The sequence below is a fragment of the Mandrillus leucophaeus genome, unplaced genomic scaffold (genome assembly GCF_000951045.1).
Source record: "Mandrillus leucophaeus isolate KB7577 unplaced genomic scaffold, Mleu.le_1.0 Scaffold306, whole genome shotgun sequence".
Classification (NCBI taxonomy): domain Eukaryota; kingdom Metazoa; phylum Chordata; class Mammalia; order Primates; family Cercopithecidae; genus Mandrillus; species Mandrillus leucophaeus.
Window position 1 is genome coordinate 983,007 of NW_012103210.1, and position 22,326 is coordinate 1,005,332.

The 22,326-nt window shown below is 58.4% G+C and overlaps 1 protein-coding gene across 1 annotated transcript; it reads left to right on the plus strand.

The window, feature by feature from the left end:
* Positions 1-3,145: 3,145 nt before the first annotated feature.
* Positions 3,146-15,912, plus strand: RTN4RL1 (reticulon 4 receptor-like 1). The gene is made up of 8 exons (XM_011987280.1): positions 3,146-3,262; positions 3,389-3,427; positions 7,863-7,928; positions 9,097-9,274; positions 10,353-10,470; positions 11,064-11,148; positions 12,573-12,735; positions 12,797-15,912. The coding sequence occupies exons 1-8, from the start codon at positions 3,146-3,148 to the stop codon at positions 14,119-14,121; spliced, it is 2,091 nt and encodes a 696-aa protein (XP_011842670.1). The 3' UTR covers positions 14,122-15,912.
* The last annotated feature ends 6,414 nt before the right edge of the window (positions 15,913-22,326 follow it).

Genomic DNA, 22,326 nt, shown 5'->3' on the forward strand with positions numbered 1-22,326 from the left:
CGCCCGGCTAGTTTTTTGTATTTTTAGTAGAAACGGGGTTTCACCGCATTCACCAGGATGGTCTCGATCTACTGACCTTGTGATCCGCCCGCCTCGGCCTCCCAAAGTGCTGGGATTACAGGCGTGAGCCACCGCACCTGGCTCCTTTACTTTCTTAACAAACTTACTTTCATACACACAGAAAAAGAGACACACAGAGAGAGAGAGTCTCACTATGTTGCCAAGTAGCCTTTTTTTTTTTTTTCTTTGGAGACTGTGTCTCACTCTGTCACCCAGGTTGGAGTGCAATAGTGCAACCTCGGCTCATTGCAACCCCTGCTTTTGGGGTTCAAGCGATTCTCGTGCCTCAGCCTCCTGAGTAGCTGGGATTACAGGCATGCGCCACCACACCCGGCTAAGTTTTGTATTTTTGGTAGACATGAGGTATCACCATGTTGACCAGGCTGGTCTCAAACTCCTGAACTCCAGCGATCCACCTGCCTCGGCCTCCCAAAGTGCTGGGATTATAGGCATGAGCTGCTGCCCCGACCTCATTCCCACAGATTTACACGCCCTCTCTGTGCCGACAGCTCCCAGGTGTACGGCCGACCTCTGGGCTTCAGTTTCGTACATCCAGCTGCGGCCAATTAAACATCTCTCTAAGGCTTGGGATGTTACGTGTCCTCAGCTGTGCCCTGGCTGCCCCTGAGCCTGTTTTCCTGTTTTATTCGTCCAGTCTCATAGTGATACCTTCATCCTCGCCGTCATCTGGAATAGACTTGGGAAGTCGCCCCATGGCCCCCATCGCCTCCCTCACCCTGATCTCTCGATGTGGGGCCCCATCCTGGCATCTGTCCAGTCCATTCGGCACTGTCTGTCTCCATGGCCCCTGCCTGCTTCAGGCCCCCAAGCTCTCTCCCGGCCACAGGCCTCCCTCCTGGCTCCCCCTCAAGTCACCCTCCAAATGCAACCTCCCAAATCCAAACCCACTCCTGTAGCTCCCGCCCCGGGCTCTTCAGTGACTCCTCATCACACCCAGAATTAGATCCAAACCCTTTCCTGCGGCGTTTCCGGCCATACAAGGCCCGGCTCCCGCTGTTCCGACCCCATCTCCTGCCCCTCTGCCCTCGCCCAGGCCAAGCTCAGTCCTGCCCCAGGGACTTTGCACCTGCTGTACCCGCTGCCTGGAAAGCCGTTCCTCAGCCCCTTCTTATCTTTTAGGTTTCAGTTCAGAAGTCGCCCAGGGAGGGAGGCCCTCCGAGAGCATGCCGCCTAGATAGGTCCCTGCCTTTGTCTCTATCTCAACCCTGTCTTTTTGTCCCCAGCACTTACCACAATCTGTCATTTGGGGCTTATCTGGTTCCTTTAGTTTGACTGCACCCCCAGGAGAATGTAGGCCCCAGGAGGGAAGGAGCCGAGCCTCCTGCTGCTGTGGAAGCAAGCCCAGAGCTCAGTCAGTCTCGTGAATGAAGGAGTGGGGACAGATTCAGAACCGGGCGATGGACAGGATCTGGGCTGTGCTCAGAGCTCTAGGTGCTGGTTCTGAATGCTTTTCACTGATCACAGGGAAGGGGCGGCTCTTTGGGGCTGGGGAACAAGTGCCCTGGCAGGGCATTCTGCACCTGCTTCTCAAAGGCAGGCTCCCAGCTTCTGTTTTGCATTGTTGACACTTTGGCCTGCCCAGCACCACGGCCTTCAAGAACAGAGGGTCCTGGCCAGGCGTTGTGGCTCACACCTGTAATCCCAGCACTTTGGGAGGCCGAGGTGGGCGGATCGCCTGAGGTCAGGAGTTGGAGACCAGCCTGGCCAACATGGTGAAACCCCGTCTCTACTAAAAATACAAAAATTAGCCTGACGTGGTGTCATGCGCCTGTAATCCCAGCTACTCAGGAGGCTGAGGCAGGAGAATGGCTTGAGCCCAGAAGGTGGACGTTGCAGTGAGCCAGGATTGCACCACTGCACCCCAGCCTGGGCAACTGAGACTGTCTCAAAAAAAAAAAAAAAAAAAAAGTAGGTCCCCACCCCACGCCCTCCCCCTCACACCCCTCCTGGACCCCCAGGCAGGCCTCACAGACATTTGCCACCAAGGATGGTCCTGCCGCCACAGAGGTAACCCCGCCCCACTAAACACACCTTCGGTATCACTGGGGACTCAGTGGGCCTGTCTGCCTGTCTACCCGTCCGCCTGTGTCCACCTGTCCGCCTGTCCGCCCATCTGCCTGTGTCTGCCTGTCCACCTGTCTGCCTGTCTGCCTGTGTCTGCCTGTCCGCCTGTGTCCGCCTGTCTGCCTGTGTCTGCCCATCCACCTGTCTGTCTGTCCGCCTGTGTCTGCCTGTCTGTGTCCTCCTGTCCACCTGTGTCTGCCTGTCCACCTGTGTCTGTCTGTCCGCCTGTGTCTGCCTGTCCTCCTGTCCGGCAGTGGGTGGTCCACAATTTGCTGTAGCTTTGGGGGAGGGGCAGTTGTCTCCACAAGGTGCCAAGCTCAGATGCAGGCCCCAGAGCCTTCCCTCAAACTTCCTGGGAAGGGCAAGTTGTCAGAAGCCCTCGGCCTTCAGCTCTGGAGTCTGTGCTGCCACAACTTAGATTCTGGGGCCCCCAAACCAGGGAGCAAATCTGCATAACAGGACACATTTTATGAGCCCTGGAAAGCAGGGGCTGCAGGAGGTAAAAGTAGAGGCCACGGGCCCTGGGCTTCAGGAGCACTGCCAGGGCCAGGTGGGGCTGGGTCGATGGGGAGAGAGGCCCGAGTAGAGAGGTCAGGGCGCTGTTTCCACCTGCAGCTGTAGCCTGGCAGGGACCCTCAGCCCTGGGCTAAAGCCCCTTCTCGGCATCTGATATGTCAGGTCCCTCTGTGGCGGGTTGGGGGCACCAGGGTGGATGGACTGAAATCCAGGGTCCAGGATCCGCTGGGGGTTGGGAGAGCCCTAAGCAGGTGGGGGACAGTTCCCTCTGGTAACACTAGCAGTAACGTGATCATCACTGCTTAGGGAGGGCCACCCATACAACCAGCACGGGGCTGAACAGTTCGGCGCACGGTCCCACTGAGTGCACCCGAGAAGCCAGCTGCTTTGACCCCCAGTTCCCAAACCTCAGGACTGAGTGACTGGCCTAAGGTCATCCCACTGCAATGTGCTGCCACGGGGGCCGCTCTCAAGCCTGGGCAGCATGTGGGTCCAGAGCTGTCAGTGTGCCAGCTTCCAGCTCCCACCCCATGCGAGACCTTCGCAGCAAGGAGACCAGAGACCCGACGAGCAGAGGCTAGGGGAGCTGGGGGCTGCTCCGGCAAGGCCCCCCTGAGAACTTGGCGGCCTAATTAGCACGGTATTCCCAGCCAGGCCTGTTCCAGGGGCCCCGTGAGGCAGATGAAAGCTGAAAGGCTATTCCAATAAGGGGCCGCCCACTTCTCAGCTGAGAGAGATCCTGGTGTGCTGGAGGGACCTGAAGCGGGTACATAATTCAGCGTGTCGGGAGGAGGGCGGGAGTTGAAGGCAAAGCCAGAGTGAGTGCCAGGATAAGACCTGGGATGGGTGGCTCTGCTCAGAAGACGGCCCCGCCCCATTTTCAGGAGGGTGAACGAGGCACACTGCAGGGCTAAGGGGGCCGGGCTGCCACCCCATCCACAGTCCCAAGACAGGCATGTGTTTCTGTGTGCATACCGGTGTATTCACACACATGCATAGGTTTTGCACATGCACTCAGCTGTGAACACACGTATAAACACAGGCCCGCACGTGTACACGAGCACACAAGCATACATGCTCAGACACGCGTGCAAACACGGATACACATTCACACAGAGATGCACACAGACCCCGTGCACACACACACACATTCACACAGAGACGCACACATTCCCTGTGCACACACAGACACACATTCAACATAGACACACACAGACTCCGTGCACACACACACACACATTCACACAGAGATGCACACAGACCCCGTGCACACACAGACACACATTCAACATAGACGCACACAGACTCCGTGCACACACACACACATTCGCTCAGAGATGCACACAGACTCCGTGCACACACACACACATTCACACAGAGACGCACACATTCCCTGTGCACACACAGACACACATTCAACATAGACGCACACAGACCCCATGCACACACACACACATTCGCTCAGAGATGCACACAGACCCCATGCACACACAGGCACACATTCAACATAGATGCACACAGACCCCGTGCACACACAGATACACATTCAACATAGACGCACACAGACCCTGTACACACACAGACACTTTCACACAGAGACGCACAGACCCTGTACACACAGGCACACATTCACACATAGATCCATACAGACCCTGTGTGCGCACACACACACACATTCAGATACGCACACAGACCCCGTGCACACATGTACACGTGCACATGACACGCAGGTACACACGCCACGCACAGGCTCAGTCTGGGCCCAGGCCGACCTCCTGGCTGCAGGGACTGAGCGGGACGCCTGGTGTTTGAGAAGACACGTGCCTCGTGCCTGCCCGTGTGTCCCTCCCCGTCCTGCATTCAGGGGTTTTGTGGAGGGAGGCACAGGCCTTGGATGAGCCTGACCCCAATGACCTGGATGACTGACCTGTCCTGGTTGGTTGGTTTGTTTGGGACTGTCCTGGTTTTAGCACTGAAAGTCCCACACATCCTGGGAAACCCCTCTGTCCCAGGCAGACCTGCCCTGGTCACCCTGCCCTGTGCCTCTGGCTGACCTGGTGCTGGATCCTCCTTCCCAGAACTCTCCTCGCTGTCTGGTCACCTGTGATTGACCAGGGAGCCTCAGGATAGAGCCAGGGCCTAGTCTCTGCTCTCACCCTGGAGGCTCTGAGGCTCCTCGCGCTTGGTAAGCGCCCCTCTGTTTATGGATCACCTGCTAGGAGCCAGGCCCTGGGCCTAAGGCTTCCTGAGCAGCACCTCTCAGTCCCCCTGCTGACTCAGAAAGGCCCTTCCTTCATCCAGCCGTTGTGACACAGCACCTGCTGGGTGCCAGTGTTCTGCGCCCTGAGGGTACAGCAGAGAACACAGCAGACAAAACCACCGTCCTCACAGAGTCAACGCTCAGAAGAGATGGAAAGTCAATAAGAAAAATAAGGAAATTGGCCGGGCGCGGTGGCTCACGCCTGTAATCCCAGCACTTTGGGAGGCTGAGGCGGGTGGATCACGAGGTCAGGAGACTGAGATCATCCTGGCTAACATGGTGAAACCCCGTCTCTATTAAAAAATACAAAACAGCCGGGCATGGTGGCGGGCGCCTGTAGTCCCAGCTACTCCGGAGGCTGAGGCAGGAGAATGGCGTGAACCCGGGAGGTGGAACTTGGAGTGAGCCGAGATGGCGCCACTGCACTCCAGTCTGGATGACAGAGCAAGACTCCGTCTCAAAAAAATAATAATAATAATAAGGAAATCATGTAGCATATTATAAGACGGGGAATGCTGTGGGGTAAAGTGAAACAGGGTGGCGGGGCACGGTGATTCACACCAGTCATCCCAGCACTTTGGGAGGCCGAGGCAGGTGGATCTAGAGGTCAGGAGTTCAAGACCAGCCTGGCCAACAAGGTGAAATCCCGTCTCTACTAAAAATACAAGCATTAGCTGGGCGTGGTGGCTCAACTAAGGAGGATGTAATCTCAACTAAGGAGGATGAGGCAAGAGAATCGCTTGAACCTGGGAGGCGGAGGTTGCAGTGAGTCGAGATTGTGCCACTGCACTCCAGCCTGGGCGATAGAGTGAGATCCGTCAAAACAAAAACAAAAACAAAAACAATAAAACACCAGGCTGCTCAGACAAGGCCTCAGGGAACTTGGGACCCCTGAGGAAGAGGCAGGGACAGCTACGAATGGTGAGGTGAGGGCAGGAGCCCCCCAGACACCCTGGGAAGCACTGCAGGCAGAGGGAACAGCACGTGCAAAAGGCTAGAGGTGGAGCATCCCTGGCATGAAGAAGGCGCACCAGGGAGGCCACTGCGGCAGGGGAGGGAACGAGGGCTTGGCAGCTCAGATCCAGCAGGGTCTCTGGGCCACAGAACAGACTTGGAGGGACCTTACTGAGTGAGATGGGAGCCACGGAGGGGTGAGCAGAGGAGCATCGTGTTCCAACAGACTCTTGCTAGATCTCCCTGGCTACTGTGTTAGATGAGATGCAGGGGCAAGGGCGGGGCAGAGGGACCACTTAAGAGGCTCTTGCAGTAGTCCAGGCGAGAGGTGATGGTTGGCCAGACTGGGGTGGTGGCCATGAGAAGTGGATAGTTGCTGAATACATTTTGAAGTTGGCCTGGTGCGGTGGCTCATGCCTGTAATCCCAGAATTTTGGGAGGTCAAGGTGAGCAGATCACTTGAGGTCAGGAGTTCGAGACCAGCCTGGCCAACATGACGAAACACCATCTCTACTAAAAATACAAAAATCGCTTGAACCCGGGAGGTGGAGGTTGCAGTGAGCCGAGATCGCACCCCTGCATTCCAGCCTGGGCGACAGAGCGAGACTCGGTCTAAAATATTTCTGAGGTGTTTGGCCGCAGAAGCTGAAACGAAGGAGCTGCCTCTGACTGAGATGGATTATATGCGAGTGGAGGAGGCTTGTGGGGGAAGAGCAGAGCTCAGTTTGGGAGGCTTTCGTGTGGCAGATGGAGATGTGGGGGAGGCCGACGTCCGCAGACGAGAGGGCCACGCTGGAGCTTTAAATGACTGCCCCATTTTGCAGGTGAGGAAGATGAGGCTCACACAAGCGTGGGGACACACTAGTTAAGTTGAGGTCACGCCTGTAATCCCAACACTTTGGGAGGCTGAGCCCAGGAGTTCAAGACCAGCCTGGGGAACATAGTGAGACTCCATCGCTACTAAAAATAAAAAATTCACTGGGCGTGGTGGTGTGGGCCTATATTCCAAGCTGTCCGGGAGACTGAGGTGGGAGGATCTCCTGAGCCAGGGAGGTTGAGGTTGCAGTTAGCTATGATTGTGCCACTGCACTCCTGCCTGGGTGACAGAGCAAGACCGTGTCTTAAAAAAAAAAAAAAAACAGGGGAGCTAGGATTCAAAGTCAGGTCTCTCTGGCTCCAAAGCTTGTGCTCTTTCCAATGCCCTATGCCATGGACAAGGAGCCCTCCCTGCCCATCCTGCACACCCCACGCCCCACGTCCAGCAACAGGACGAGGGAAGCCCAGCTGTGCGCTGGCTGGCTTCCATGCCTCCAGGGCTGAGCCAGGCTCCAGGCGGGGCTGGGGAAGGGGTGATGGGCCCACCAGGAAGTGGCCTGCGCTTGGGTGCAGCATGGAGGGACAGTGCCAAGTAGCCTAAGACGCCAGCAGCCCCAAGTGCAGCCGGCCTAGCCTGAGGCTGTTATCTGACCAGCAGAGAGCATTGGGTTAGCATCGATTGGCGTAGAGAGGAGCATCTGCCAGGGCTGGGAAAGCGGGGAGGGGGAGAGAGGAAGGGCTGCAGAGCCAGAGGGATCTGACCCGTCTTAAAGACTCAGGGAGCCCCACGACCCTGCCCAGGGGGCTGCGGGGATGCCAGCCCATGGGACCACCCCGGCTCAGGCACAGGGAGGGGCAGTCCCTTTGGTGCTGGCAGGTTGGGGTGAGCAGCTCGAGGCTTTGGGGCCTGTGAGGGCCAACCAGCCCTTCGTGGAGGATGCTCTGCCCACCCCGTGCAGGGTGGATCTGCGGGCAGAGCCCTGGACTCCGCAGTCAGCTGGGTGAGGCCTGCTCGCTGCCCTGTCGCCAGCCGTGTGCCGTGGCCGGTGCCTTCCCCCGGCGGACCTCGTTTCCTCCTTTGTGTACGGGCGCCGCTCCCGGGGACTGTCCTGAGGACTCTGGTACACAGTTAGGTCTGGGTCCGCCTTGGTTGGTCCTGTCCTGCTTCCAGGGGCTGCAGAGCGCCCTCCACGATGGCCGGCTGGCCTGGGCCTGGGGCAAGGGCCCTTCTGGGCTGGTACCAGTGGGGAGATCTCTGGCCATCCTGGCTCTGGGTTCCCCCAGCCCTGCTGAGCTGAGGTTACAGCCTCCTTGGAAGCTCTGTGTACTTAGAGCCTGAGAGGCAGAGCCAGGGTAGGAAGGGGCACATCGCCCCTTTCCCACTACAGGCCTCCGCATGGGCTGTGGCCATTGCCTTTCCTTTCCCACCCATTCCGGCAGGTCTGGCCTCGCAGGACCACGCATAGGCACATCTGGGGCTGCGGAGCGGACTGGGCAGGGTGCCTTCCCATGCTCAGGCCACCCACCTGAGCTGCCCCCATGCTCCCTGCCCAGGAAGCAGGGACTTGGAATTTTGCAGAAAGGAGGACCTCGACACAATACCAGCTCTCCTGGCCTCGTCTGTGCTGGCTGGAATCCTAAGGCAACCCTGTGAGGCAGGGACCCTTCTCCCTGGTTCGCAGATTCATACTCCAGGAGGTGACGGAACAATGTTGGCAGGTGGCACAGAGATGGCAGGGGTCTTCCCTGAGCACCCCCGCTTCCCACACACACCTCCAGGGGCCTACTCCAGGCCCCAACACCTGGCCAGACTGCCTGGTCTCAGGAACCCCCATCTGCTAGTGAGCCATGAGGATGCCCCATGTCCCCCCACCCGCTCATTCTGGGCCCTCCCCACGGGCACCCCCCACATGCCGGAGCTCAGGCAGCAAGTGTTGAATGGAGAAGGGAATGAATGAGGTTGTGGAGATGCGGGGGAGCTCAGGCGTGTGGGAGGCCGGGAGGTTCGGGGGTAGCCGAGCAGTCAGCCGAGTGCGTGCCCCTGGAGGAGAGGAGGAGCAGGGGGACACCCCAGGGAAAGCGTGGGGGAGGCCCAGCCTTGCTCTCCTCAGTCCCCTCGGGCAGAGCCACCCCTGCCCCACCCGGGAGGGGAGGAGGAGGCTGGTGGGAGGGGTGCAGGCCTCCTTCACAGGGACTCTGATCCCTGCTAATTTGCAATCTTAAAATGCACCGCAAAGGCGCGGGCCTCATTGTTAGTACATTAATCAGGCAATCAGTGGGTCGGGGCTCCCAAGGGCTGCATGGAGGGGCACGGGAGGAGCCGTGGCAATGCTGTGCCAGCCTCCCTGGGAGATAACCCAGCAGGGGGAACAGTCCAAGACTGGGGCACCCACTGGCTCTGGCAGGGGTACTGGAGGCAGCAGAGCCGGCTGGGGCAGCTGGTCCAGGTCTTGGAGATGGGACCAACTTCCAGCGTGCAGAAGCACTCAGCCGAGACATCCCCATTCCCCAGGAGGAGGGGCAGGGGTGCCTGGAAGGACAGCTTCCCTGGCATGGGTCCCCTGCATCTGAGCAGTGCTGAAGGTTGGTGAGCGCTCCCTGGGGCTTGGATCCCCGGCCTGGCCCCCGAGGGGCCCTCCACCGTCCTCAGGCACTGGGACAGGAGGGGCTGCCCACACTGGTGCCTGTGGCTTGTTGCTCAGCCCCCACCTCCAGGCCCCTGATCCAATGGCTTGTTCTTCCTTGAGACAGGGAATGTGAGCCAGGCCCTGCGCAAGCCCGGAGCCCTCTCAGAGGAGGGGCAGGAGGGTTCCTGCCCTGGGTCTTCACCCCACCCCTGCTTTCTGACCCCTCCCACCCACGGCACACCCACAAGCCACATACCAAGCCCACACCTGGATTTGGGGGCCATTTGGCTTTTTCGCCTAAACTGGGGTCCTTGCCTGATTTCCCCTGTTCCCCAACATCCCTTGGAGGCACCTGCTTTGTGTCTGATGGGGAAATGTCTCTCCGTGGGACCCCTATTAGCTTCTCCGGGTGTCATTTCAGAGAACTGCATCCTGGGCCTTACAGAGATAGCCACACAGCGGGTGGAGGAGGGCTCCCCACGCCCAGCACACAGGGCAGTTCTGAGGCTCAGGGGAGCGTGAGCAGAAGCACTTTGTAAACTCCAGTAAGCTGTGCAAATGTCGAGTGGGATTAGCGCTGAGCCGGACACATACCACCCCCGTCCCCCTGCCGCGAGGCCTCTCTTACTGCAGCCTGAGGGGTGGGAATGGCTCTGTCTTTGCAGAATGGCCTGGCTGTGGCCCCGTCCCCAAAAGCCTGAGATGTGGGATGAGGCGCAGTGGACACCATGAACACCCTTGAGCTAGGAAGGGCACCCTGGTTCCTTCAGGGTGGCATAGCGGGGCCACGCCCTGGGGAAGGAAGCTTCCTGCAGGTGCGGCCTTCCTGGAGGGTGGCAGCCCGAGCAGGGGTGAGGAGTGTGAGCTGAGAGAGACACGGAGTGTTGGCTCCGTGGCAGGTGCAGCTGGTGTGGGTTGGGGCCCCCTTCCAGCCCTGGGTGTGGAGGCTTCAGGCAGTGGGCAGGTTTCCCAAAAGTCAGGTGGGGTTTGGAGCCCAGGTTCCTCCCCGTTCACACCTCTGCCTCCCCCTGCAGGGCTGGGGCTCCTTGGGCAGGTGGAGGCAGGCAGCAGGGGCTGGAGGCCAGATCTGAGCCTCCAAGTGGGGACGGTGGACACTACCATCATCTATGCGTGGCAGGAGGGGAAACTGAGGTAGGAGGGGGAACAGCGGCAGCCTCGGCCCAGCCTGCGGGCTGTGCACTGGGCGGGACTGAAGTCACTGCAGAGGCCACAGAGAGCACGGCTTGGCCCAGAAAGGGTCCTTGAAGCTGTGCCACCACCACCACTGAAGTCATAACTCCTCTGAAATCGCAACCAAGCCCAATTATGCAAAAAAAAAACAAATTATGTACGATGATTTTTATGTGTTGGAAATGTTCAGTCGAAGCCGGGTGATTACAGGGGACGGGAAGCAGCTGCCACTCTCTGGGAGCCCATAACTCCCAACAGCTGGGAGCTGTCACTTATTTACGACGCTGTTTCTGCCAGGAACGAGGGGGTGACAGTGGCAGTGAGGCCTGCTGGGCCGGGAGCCTGGGCAGGCAGCGGCACGAGGCCGGGAGCAGGGCTGGCCCGAGAGTGACCAGAGGGTTGGTTCTTTCATCCCACAAGCTCTGGGCACAGCTGCAGCAGAGCCTCAGCTGCCCCGGGCGCCCCGGTTCTCCCACGAGGCCTGGCTGGAAAGCTAGAAGCAAAGGGGCCGGAGCCTAGCTGGATAGGGAGGAGATGGCTGCCTGGCCCTCCAGGGTGGGGCCTGGAGGCCTGGAGCCGGCCCCCCCCACCTCGGCGCGCCTGCCTGGCCGCCTGGGGCAGCTGCGACCCTGGAAAAAGGTAGGTAATGACGATCGTCCGTAATGAGGCTGCTCCCATAATGAGCGCGGGGCTATTATCCGACCACAGGCTGGACACATCCGAAAATAAATTATTTTAAGGATCCATTAACGAATGCCTAATTAATGCCCAATTAGAGGGAAGCTACAGAGGAAACGCTCTGGACAGTCTAGAGGCAAGGCCTGGTTTTGCAGCCACAGCCTGGGGGCTGGAGCGAGGTGGGAGAGGGGAGGGGCCAGAAGGCGGGCCGGGATTGGGGCAGCCTCCGTCTAACAGCTGGTGCCACCCCCAGGCCTTCACAGACAGGCGCCCTCTCAGGACGCCCTCTCAGCTCTGCCAGGGAGAACTGCTATTGTCTGTATTTTATTTTATTTATTTATTTATTTTTTTGAGACAGAGTCTCACTTTGTCACCCAGGCTGGAGTGTAGTGGTGCAATCTCAGCTCACTGCAATCTCCGCCTCCCTGGTTCAAGCGATTCTCCTGCCTCAGCCTCCTGAGTACTACTGAGTCTCCTAAGTAGCTGGGATGACAGGCACCTGCCACCTGGCTAATTTTTGTGTTTTCAGTAGAGACGGGGTTTCACCATGTTGGCCAGGCTGGTGTCGAACTCCTGACCTCAGGTGATCCACCTGCCTCGACTTTCCGGATTACAAGCGTGAGCCACCGCGCCCGGCCATGTCTGTGTTTCAGAAATGAGGAAACTGAGGCTTAGAAGGGGTGTTGCCTCTATGTTTTGAGGGCGTGGAAGACACTGTAAAGGAGACATTATTTGAGGTGAACTTTGGTGCCACACATGCATGCTCTGCTTGTGATTGGGAATGATTTAAATAAGGAGATCCTGGCCAGGCGCGGTGGCTCACACCTGTTATTCCAGCACTTTGGGAGGCCAAGGCAGATCACTGAGGTCAGGAGTTCAAGACCAGCCTGCCCAACATGGAGAAACCCCGTCTCTGCTAAAAATACAAAAACCATCTGGGCGTGGTGGCACGCATCTGTAGTCCCAGCTACTCGGGAGGCTGAGGCAGGAGAATGGTGTGAACCCAGGAGGTGGAGCTTGCAGTGAGCTGAGATTGCACCATTGCACTCCAGCCTGGGCGACAGAGTGAGACTCCGTCCCCCCTGCAAAAAAAGTAAATAAATAAATAATAAATTAAATATAAAAATAAATAAATAGAGATTCCTCAGGACTCTACATGAGATATTTACTACTTAGAGCAAGAGCCCCTCCCAGTATCTGTGAGTGCAAATAACAACAACCAGTGGCAGAGCTAGGAGGAGAGCAGGAGGCTGACGGCTGTGTCCCCGGGTCATGGCCTCCACCCCAGCAGCGTGCCTGGAGGAGCTGCAGCAGGTGGGGCTGGGGCTCAGCAGCTGTGGTGTGGAACTAAGGAGGTGTGGGGGTGATCGGGGCCTTCACCCCAGACTCACCTCCAAGCCCAGCAGAAATGGGTCACCAAGGAGGGGAGGCCTCTCGTCCCCGACGGGTTCCAGGCTTGGGCCTTGACCCTGGCCTTACTCCAGCCAGGGGCGAGGCTCTCACTGAGCTCAGCCAAGACGAGGATGCGGCCCCGGCGGGCGCCGGAGGGTGCGGTGCCCGTCCTCACCTGCACGGCCCCTGACCTGGCTGTGCTCTCTTTCCCTGCCAGGGTGCTGTGTGGAATTGCTGCTGCTGCTGGTAGCTGCGGGGCTGCCCCTGGGTGGCGGCTGCCCACGGGACTGCGTGTGCTACCCGGCGCCCATGACGGTCAGCTGCCAGGCGCACAACTTTGCGGCCATCCCGGAGGGCATCCCCGTGGACAGCGAGCGCGTCTTCCTGCAGAACAACCGCATTGGTCTCCTCCAGCCTGGCCACTTCAGCCCCGCCATGGTCACCCTGTGGATCTACTCGAACAACATCACCTACATCCACCCCAGCACCTTCGAGGGCTTCGTGCACCTGGAGGAGCTGGACCTCGGCGACAACCGGCAGCTGCGGACGCTGGCGCCCGAGACCTTCCAGGGCCTGGTGAAGCTTCACGCCCTCTACCTCTACAAGTGTGGGCTCAGCGCCCTACCGGCCGGCATCTTTGGCGGCCTGCACAGCCTGCAGTACCTTTACCTGCAGGACAACCACATCGAGTACCTCCAGGACGACATCTTCGTGGACCTGGTCAACCTCAGCCACCTGTTTCTCCACGGCAACAAGCTGTGGAGCCTGGGCCCGGGCACCTTCCGGGGCCTGGTGAACCTGGACCGTCTGCTGCTGCACGAGAACCAGCTGCAGTGGGTCCACCACAAGGCGTTCCACGACCTCCGCAGGCTGACCACCCTCTTCCTCTTCAACAACAGCCTCTCGGAGCTGCAGGGCGAGTGTCTGGCCCCGCTGGGGGCCCTGGAGTTTCTCCGGCTCAATGGCAACCCCTGGGACTGCGGCTGCCGTGCCCGCTCCCTGTGGGAATGGCTGCAGAGGTTCCGAGGCTCCAGCTCCGCTGTCCCCTGCGTGTCCCCCGGGCTGCGGCACGGCCAGGACCTGAAGCTGCTGAGGGCTGAGGACTTCCGGAACTGCACGGGACCAGCGTCCCCCCACCAGATCAAGTCACACACGCTCACCACCACCGACAGGGCTGCCCGCAAGGAGCACCACTCACCCCACGGCCCCACCAGGAGCAAGGGCCACCCGCATGGCCATCCACCCGGCTCCCGGTCGGGCCACAGGAAGTCGGGCAAGAACTGCACCAGCCACAGGAACCGCAATCAGATCTCTAAGGCAGGCGCCGGGAAACAGGCCCCCGAACTGCCAGACTATGCACCTGACTACCAGCACAAGTTCAGTTTCGACATCATGCCCACGGCCCGGCCCAAGAGGAAGGGCAAGTGTGCCCGCAGGACCCCCATCCGTGCCCCCAGCGGGGTGCAGCAGGCCTCCTCGGCCAGTTCCCTAGGGGCCTCCCTCCTGGCCTGGACACTGGGGCTGGCGGTCTCTCTCCGCTGAGGACCCAGGGCGTCAGCACCCAGCACTGCCACATGTCCACCAAGGAACAGAATTAATTTTCTTCTTTTTTTAACCAGTGGAAGACCTGCTGGGTTTCAGGAAAAGGCTGGTAGAGGCTTCGGCTGCTGTCTGGATGCCTGGACCCTGCCATGTGGATTATAAACCCAAAGTGTACAGCCCTAGGCGGGAGGGGTTGGCGCATCTCAGCCGGCTGTCCCAGCCAGCCCCGCAGAGCACCCACGGACAGTGTCCACTCCGGCAAGGTGGGAAAAGGCACTCCAAGTGCCCCCTCCACTAGCAACAGTGGGACAATTACCCCCAACGGCGGCACTGGGGCTCTGTGGAATCCCGATGGTTCGGAGAGGTCCGGAGGGCCCCGTGGTTCCTGGAGAAAGCAGGACGCAGAGAACAAACGAGGCTCACCCACGAGGCTGGGCGGCCAGCAGTCTGGGCACACATGAGCAGGTGGCATCTTGGCTCTTGCCTGAGGCCACTGAGTCACCCTGCCCTGAATTCTACCCTACTCCACCTTCAGCCCCTCCCTCGGGGGTAATGCCTCTCATTCCTAATGTCTCAGGCAACCCTGGCAGACCCAGGCCCAACTGCTGGGATCCAAGAACCAATTACCAAAGGAAAGATCATCAGAGGCTGAAATTTAGAACTTCATCCCGGGCGATGAGGTTCTCACAGAAGGTGCAGTTTTATAACTACGTCCACTTATATATATTCACACTCTACATATAAATATATATATATACACAAATGCACAGTCCCCTCCCACTCCGTCACCTAACTGTACGTCTTCTCATGTTTATAAACTATACAGAGAACTGTATTTGCTGAACTAAGGATTGTATCGGTGATTTCTAGCAAGAACAAAGTGATAGCATTTGTGTCTAGAATCCCAGCCTGGCAATGATAGTCTCCAAGGAACCTGGGCTTGCCAAGGGCCTGGGGCAAGGTGTCAGCAGGGACGGTGAGGAAGGGGAGGCAGCAAGAGTCACTTTGGGGGACCAATATTCTTAGATATTTACAGCATTACCTTGTTTTTATATGCAACACAAGCCTGTCTGCCACCCTGGAGCACCCTGTCACCCCTGCTGTCGTAGCTGTTGGCTTCAGGGTGAGAAGTGAGAAGCAGCTTGTTGTATGTCAGGGAGCCAGGCCTTGAGGGTGAGCGAGGTGGAGAAGGGGAAGGAAGGGGCTTTGGGTCTGGAAGCCAGCAGGCCAGGCAGCATCCGCAGTGTTAGTCCAAAGGGCTGGACCGTGTCGTCAGCCTCGCGTGTGGTCAGCGATGGTCTGGACGGGCCAAGGAGACTCTGGACTTGAGCCCAGGTCTCCTGCGTGGCTCAGCTGCTGAATTTTACCTTGAGGCTCTTTGGTGGGTGACCCAGCAAGGACCCTGTGTAGGACAGCAGGAGGGAGGCGTCAGGGGGCCTTAGCAGAAGGAGAACGATGAGGGCATTTCATGAACCATCTCAGGCACTTCTGCATCACGGAAGACCCGGCCCTCCCAGCCGTCCTGGGGATGCTCAGGGTGCAGGCAGAGGCTTAGGAGGCCGGACTCAGGGGTCAGGAGCAGGGACTGGGGCAGGCGAGCCCGGACAGGGAAGAGGGGCTCCGATCAAAGCCAGCCATGCTGCTGGCCGGGGGCCCAGGTGGGCACAAGCTCCTTTGCGCTTTGCACAAACCTGAATCCCCCACCAGAGAGGATGTGTGTGAGGAGCCAGGAACACTGAATCCAATTAAGAGAGAAAAATAATAATAACAATAAACGATCTTGGACAAGAACCCTGTTTTTCATTTCCTAACCCCGCATTCCTGACAGGTGGCAGATCCTGGGCTTCTGTGGGTGGGCGAGCCTGGCCGGGCACAGCTCTAGGAACACAGCACATTTGTTGGCGGGAGGAGCCGCAGGGGGCAGGAGCACACTGACTCATGGGACACGTGAGAGCACGCACACCCTAGTGCTCCATTTCGTGGCACTTCCCTCGCCCGCTCAGGACATGATTTCCACATTCTGGCTGCCGCGGGTTGGCACCGTCGCCGTGGCTCTCCCCGGAGGAGGCTGGTCCTGGGTCCTTCTGGCCTATTCCCAGGAGCCTCAGGAGCAACTGCTGAGTGATTGATTCTCAGGGGGCCGGGCAGGTGGCTGGGGGAACAGGCAGCTGCAAGGGAACGGTCAGGTCCTGGGGCCCCAGGGGTTTTCCAGGAGGCCAGGGACCCACCTGGACAGCTGCGGGGGGGCTTGGAGACTGCGCACGCCTCTCTGGCTTCAGAGAAAGGAGAGGGTTCCCTGGATAGAGGGAGAAAACCTGTGTTTTCAGGCCTGGCTAGACAAATCCTCCTCAGTATGAGGCTTGGGGTGTTCACTAAAGGGAGTCCAGTGACTGCAGACCAAAGAATCCTCAGCCTGCAATTGCTCCCCTGTGGCCCGCAGGCGCTGACCCAGGCCGGTACCAGGGCCTGGCTATCCCTTAGAATCCAAGGATGTTGTTACGTTGTTGATTTCATTTCCAACTTCAGACAGCAAGGCCCTCAGTGGGAAAATCAAGAGTCTAAGCACTTTATTAAATTTTTTTTTAAAGACTTCGGAAGTCCTGTAATATGGAAGTGAAATGTCAGTAGGAGAAATGCTAATGTTTTATAAGTGATCCGCCTCTGTCAAGCACAGCACAGTCTCTGGTTGCCGACTGTTATTAGAGGCAAGGCAGTGGGGGCCCAGGACGCCAGGTATTTTTAGCAGCTTTCTCCTCTAAGAGGTAGGGGGAATCAAGGCAGCTGTGATGCAGGCGACATCACTTGTCACTCAGCAGCTCATGCTACGCGGCTACGACGACACCATCGCCCCAAACATCAGAGCAACTGGACACATCAGGGGTGAGGCAAAGGCTTCTCTATTCACCAGCCCCAGCTCCCCGCGTCTCGTTCAGGGCAGGGAGATGCAGATTCCTGTGGTCTTCCCAGAGGCGGAGGCCACCCCTCCGCTGCCATCTTCCCCCACCGCTTTCCCTGGGCCCCCTGGACCCCCAGATGGAACCATCTCTTCTCCCACCCCACCCTCCTGCCACGCAGGCCTCCACTGTGGACTGACGGGGACAGAGCCACCCCTGTCGGAGGGGCTGGGTGGCCACTGGGGGTCTCTAAGGCCTTTCACACAAGCTCCCCACCGACCCCAGAGCTTGGCTGGCTCTGCGTGGTTCATTCAACAAGGGATGATCAGGGCTTCTGCGTCCATCCACTGGCCAGGCTCTGGGGACGTAACGTGAGAAGACGTGGCTCAGGGCAAGGAGCTCAGAGCCCAGATGAGGAAACAAGTATTTGCAACCGGTACGGAGTTGGTGCTCGCGTTCGCACCCCTCGGCCTCCAAAATGAGGAGCTCAGCTGGGTGGGGGCAGTCAGAGGGGGTTTCCAGGCGAGGTGACACTCCAGTGAGTCTTGGAGGATGAGGAGCCGTCCAGAGAAGAGTGTGGGGAGTGGGGCTGGAGGTGGTCACAGTACCGTGCCTGGGGTATCCAAAACCACTCCAGGCTTGAGGGTGTGGGAGACGCGCCCAGGACGGGGCGGCCCAGGGGATCCTGCTCAGGGACTCCACTCCGCCGTGGAAGTGGAGGGGCTGTGTGGTCCCCCCGACCTGGGGTCATCCTCCCGCCCGTCCCCCCAGCCTGTCTATGGGCACGTGGTTTCCCACCGTGGCACCCTTGCCGCGGTTCCTCAGCAGTGGGTTTCATGGTGGAAACTTGCCTCCTGGGCTCAGCCAGATCCTCCCCTCGTGCCAGCAAGCTGGAGCGCTCGCTGGAAGTCTGCCTGGGCCACAGGCCCATTCCCAGACACCTGCTGCTTCCAAGCTCGGGAAACGTTCCATGGCCGCGCTCCCTGCTTCCCCCGCCGCCGGCCGCCCTCAGCCCCTCCTGGCTTCGGAGCAGCACCCCCTGCCCGTGCTTCTGCCTGTGCCGGCTCTGACCATCGACCAGCCCCAGAGCCCCTCCCACCAGCCACACCCTCTCTTCTCCTGCTGGGGCTGTTCACGCCAAGAGCCAAGAATCCCATTTAGCAAATGTTTACTCATCACCCAACTAATCACCAGCACCGTGGTGAATGGGCCCCAGGAAGGCCTGTGAGCAGGTTTGGGGAAGCAGGAGAGCCTGGGAAGCCTCGTGGAGGGCAAGCTGCAGGGACTGGGGTCAGAGAGGAGTTTGCTGGGGAGGCTCCCTGGAGCCACCAGCGCTCAGCAAATTCCCCTTTACGTGCACGCCGGCTTCCCAGGCAGGCCCCACCAGCCCCTGAGCAGACCCACCTCTCTGCCAGGGACCCAGCTCCTCCAGGCCCTACTCTATGCTGACCTAAGGAGGCAGTCTTTCTCTGGGTTTATTTGTTGTCTGTTTTTGTTTCGTTTTTGAGACAGGATCTCACGCTGTCACCCAGGCTGGAGTGCAGTGGCGTGATCTCGGCTCACTGCAACCTCCACCTCCCAGGTTCAAGCAATTCTCCTGTCTCAGCCTCCCAAGAACCTGGGATTACAGGCACCTACCACCATGCATGGCTAATTTTTGTATTTTTAGTAGATATGGGGTTTTGCTACCTTGGCCAGGCTGGTCTCAAACTCCTGACCTCAGGGGATCCACTTGCCTCGGCCTCCCAAAGTGCTGGGATTGCAGGTGCGAGCCACCACGCCCAACTAATTTTTTGTCTTTTTAGTAGAGATGGGGTTTCACCACGTTGGCCAGGCTGGTCTCGAACTCCTGGCCTCAAGTGATCCGCCTGCCTCGGCCTCCCAAAGTGCTGGGATTACAGGTTGGGCCAGCGCGCATAGCTGGTGTTCATTCTTTGAGGAGGGGCGGGTGCACGCTTTGATGGAGTCCCTTCCAGCCCCGTTCTGAAGGCTCCTGACCCGGTTCAGCTCCCTGCCTTGCCCTCTAGCTTCACTTTCTTCTAAGCAGGAGTTCAGCCGTCAGCCACGACTCCATCCCCTGTCACCAATCCCCCACTATCAGCTCGTAATGGGCCAATTTTCTTTTACCTTCTGTCTACTTGGAAAATATCTCAAGAACCTTTGATTGTGCGTTAAAATATCCTTTACAATTCTATGCTCAGTATCTTTCTGCTCCTCTAATTGTCCCTTTTAACTCACCATGCTTTCCGTATAAATCTCCCGGTCTCCTCCTTCCCCGCCTGTTAATAAATATGAACTCTAAAAAATACATAAACATCTACTGTTGGCTAAATAACTCACGGCACAATCAAAAAGCTGGGAAGAGAGACTCGGCGCGTTGCATGGCCACCTGAGCACCCTCCCTCGCGTGGTCCTGCCTGTCTCTCCAGAGAGGGCTGCTGAAGGCAGGGGAGTCCAGGCCCTGGAGAGCCCATGGGGTGAAGGGACCCTGGGGACCCTGGGGGAGAAGGGGAAGCGAGGCAGAGAGAAGAACTGTGCTGCCAGGGCAACAGGACTGTCTCCAAGAGCACCAAGTGAGGGGTTTGGACAAAGGAGACCCTCGTGCAGGCAGCAGCGGCTGGTTTAAGTGGCATTTCAGTGGGCTGGCCGCCAAGGCCCCTCACCACCACAAGAAGTGGGTCAGCCTCCTCTGACACCAGCACCAGCCTGCATGGAGGGGGCCCGCCCTCATCTCTCTCCTCTCTGCCCTCATTTCTCATTAGAGCCGTTAGTTTCTAAGCTCCAGGAGGGTGGGGAAGGATGTGCCTTTGTGTCACCGATTCCTGTGTGGCAGCGTGCACACTAATGGCATGCCTGAACGGCAGAATTTGACATTGCTGCTGCAAGATGTGCTTGGGTCACAGTGCTTTCCAAATTGGCTGAGGCTCCGCGCCACCCCCTTCCTCCCTCACCCAGACGCCTCGGAGGCCCCGCCAGCCACTGCTTCTGCAGCTCCCACTGAGGGCCTCGGAAAAGAGAGAGGAAGCAAGAGATGTATTAAACTCTTCCATATCTGTAAGCACCATTTCCCAGGAGACCAACTCTGAGGAAGAAGGCAACACAAGTGCTGGAGGCCTACACAGGTAGGAGGCTGGGAGGAGGCACCAGGCTTCGTGTCTTCTCTCCCCACCCCCGGCCCTGCTTTGGGCACAGTCACTGGCAAGACAAGAATGCCCTCTCAGTAGCAGCATCTAGGTGGCCACGCGCCACTCCAGCCAGAGAGACTGGAGGGATAATTGCCACGTAAGACTTGCCCAGTGACGAGAGACCGGGGTGGGGACAAACCCACAGAGGAAACAGTAGCACGGACTGGATGGGCAGGGGAAGGTGGTCTTTAAGCAAGACCCCAAAGGCTGCACATGTACAGTCTCACTCGGAGAGAGAGAGCACAGCTCCGCGGGGCAGCCGTGTAGCCGAAGAGGCAGAAGGAGGAAAAGATGCAGACGGGAACCACGTTAGGGAGAGGCTTTTGCACACACACGCGCACACGCCTCTCCAGCACGGTGTCCTGCCTCTCTCCCTTGTGCAGCCTCATGCAGCCTAGTGTGGGACATTCACAGAGTCAACAGACTTGGGTCGGGTGCAGTGGCTCACGCCTGTCATCCCAGCACTTTGGGAGGCTGAGGTGGGCGGATCATGAGGTCAGGAGATTGAGACCACCCTGGTCAACATGGTGAAACCCTGTCTCTACTAAAAATACAAAAATTAGCCGGGCGTGGTGGCGGACGCCTGTAGTCCCAGCTACTTGGGAGGCTGAGGCAGGAGAATGGCGTGAACCCGGGAGGCGGAGCTTACAGTGAGCTGAGATCGCGCCACTGCACTCCAGCCTGAGCGACAGAGCGAGACTCCATCAAAAAAAAGAAAAAACAAATTTGAGCCCTGGCCATGTGCAAGGCCCCAGCCAGCCCCTGGGACTGCAGGGTGAACACAAGGGTCTCCCGTGTGCAGCTGACATGCCAGCCAAGGAGGCAGCGGTGGAAAACCAAATCCCCCTTTGTCTAATTGCTGGGGTAGTTGTCAGGAGAGGGGCGGCAGAGTCTGTCATGCATCTGTCACTCAGGAAGAGTGAAGGGCGGGACTGAGCCCCTCCCTCCACGCACACTGGTGGCCATCTGTCAGGGACACAAGCGCTTGTGTGACAAGCGGGCAGATTCTGGGCTGAGCCCTGAGTAGCAGCATTTCTCACTGAGCCCTGGCCCTAACGGAGTTTATCTGACTCACGGGGGTGGAGGCATCAAGGGCAGGGAGCCCCTAGTCCCACCCAATGCCTGTCCAGTGTGAGCTTGGAGGGTCTGTACTCCCATGGCCGGCTGGGGTGCACTGACGTTCTCCCCTGTACCAGGGACCACGGAGTCCCCAAGGTGTCTTTATTTTTTGTTTGTTTGTTTTTGAGACGGAGTTTAGCTCTTGTTACCCAGGCTGGAGTGCAGTGGCGTGATCTCGGCTCCCTGAACCTCCGCCTCCCAGGTTCAAGTGATTCTCCTGCGTCAGCCTCCAGAGTAGCTGGGGCTACAGGTGCCCACCGCCACGCCTGGTTAGTTTTTGTATTTTTATTAGAGACAGCACTTCACAGTGTTGGCCAGGCTGGTCTCAAACTCCTGACCTCGTGATCTGCCCACTTCGGCCTCCCAAAGTGCTGGGATGACAGGCGTGAGCCACTGTGCCCTGCAATGTTTTTATTCTTTATCTCAAATCTGAGCCTCAGAGGCCCTGAGGTCCCTGACCCCTCATCTCGCTTGCTGCCAGGAGAGTCTCTCACTGTTTTATCTGTGGCATTTAAAGTGCCACCGGGTGTCTGACACTTTGCAAGTCTACAGTATAGGCTCTTCTGAATTTCCACACCAGCCGCCTTTCCAGGAGCTCCTCCCAGGCTGGCCTCCTCGCCTGTGTCCAGAGCACCCAGAAAGGAGGCTTAGGTCTGGCACGGCGGCTGACGCCTATAATCCCCACACTTCGGGAGGCCAAGGTGGGAGGATTGCTTGGGGCCAGAAGTTCAAGACCAGCCTGGACAACATAGTGAGATACCATCTCTATGAAAAATATAAAAATTAGGTGGGCGTGCTGACATGTGCCTGTGGTCCCAGTTACTCAGGAGGCTGAGGCAGGAGGATGGCTCGAGCCCAGGAGTTTGAGGCTGCAGAGAGCAGTGATCACATCTCTGTACTCCAGCCTGGGTGAAACAGCAAAACCCTGTCTCAAAAGAAAAAAAAAGTTCATTGGCCAGGCACGGTGGCTCACGCCTGTAATCCCAGCACTTCAGGAGGCCGAGGCA

Coding starts and splice junctions, on each gene's coding strand:
- RTN4RL1 (XM_011987280.1), top strand. CDS start 3,146: ATGTGGGTCCAGAGCTGTCAGTGTGCCAGCTTCCAGCTCCCACCCCAT. Junction 3,428..7,862: donor GCTGGAGGGACCTGAAGCGG/GTACATAATTCA, acceptor TCCTGCTTCCAG/GGGCTGCAGAGCGCCCTCCA. Junction 10,471..11,063: donor TGGCAGGAGGGGAAACTGAG/GTAGGAGGGGGA, acceptor CTGGCCCTCCAG/GGTGGGGCCTGGAGGCCTGG.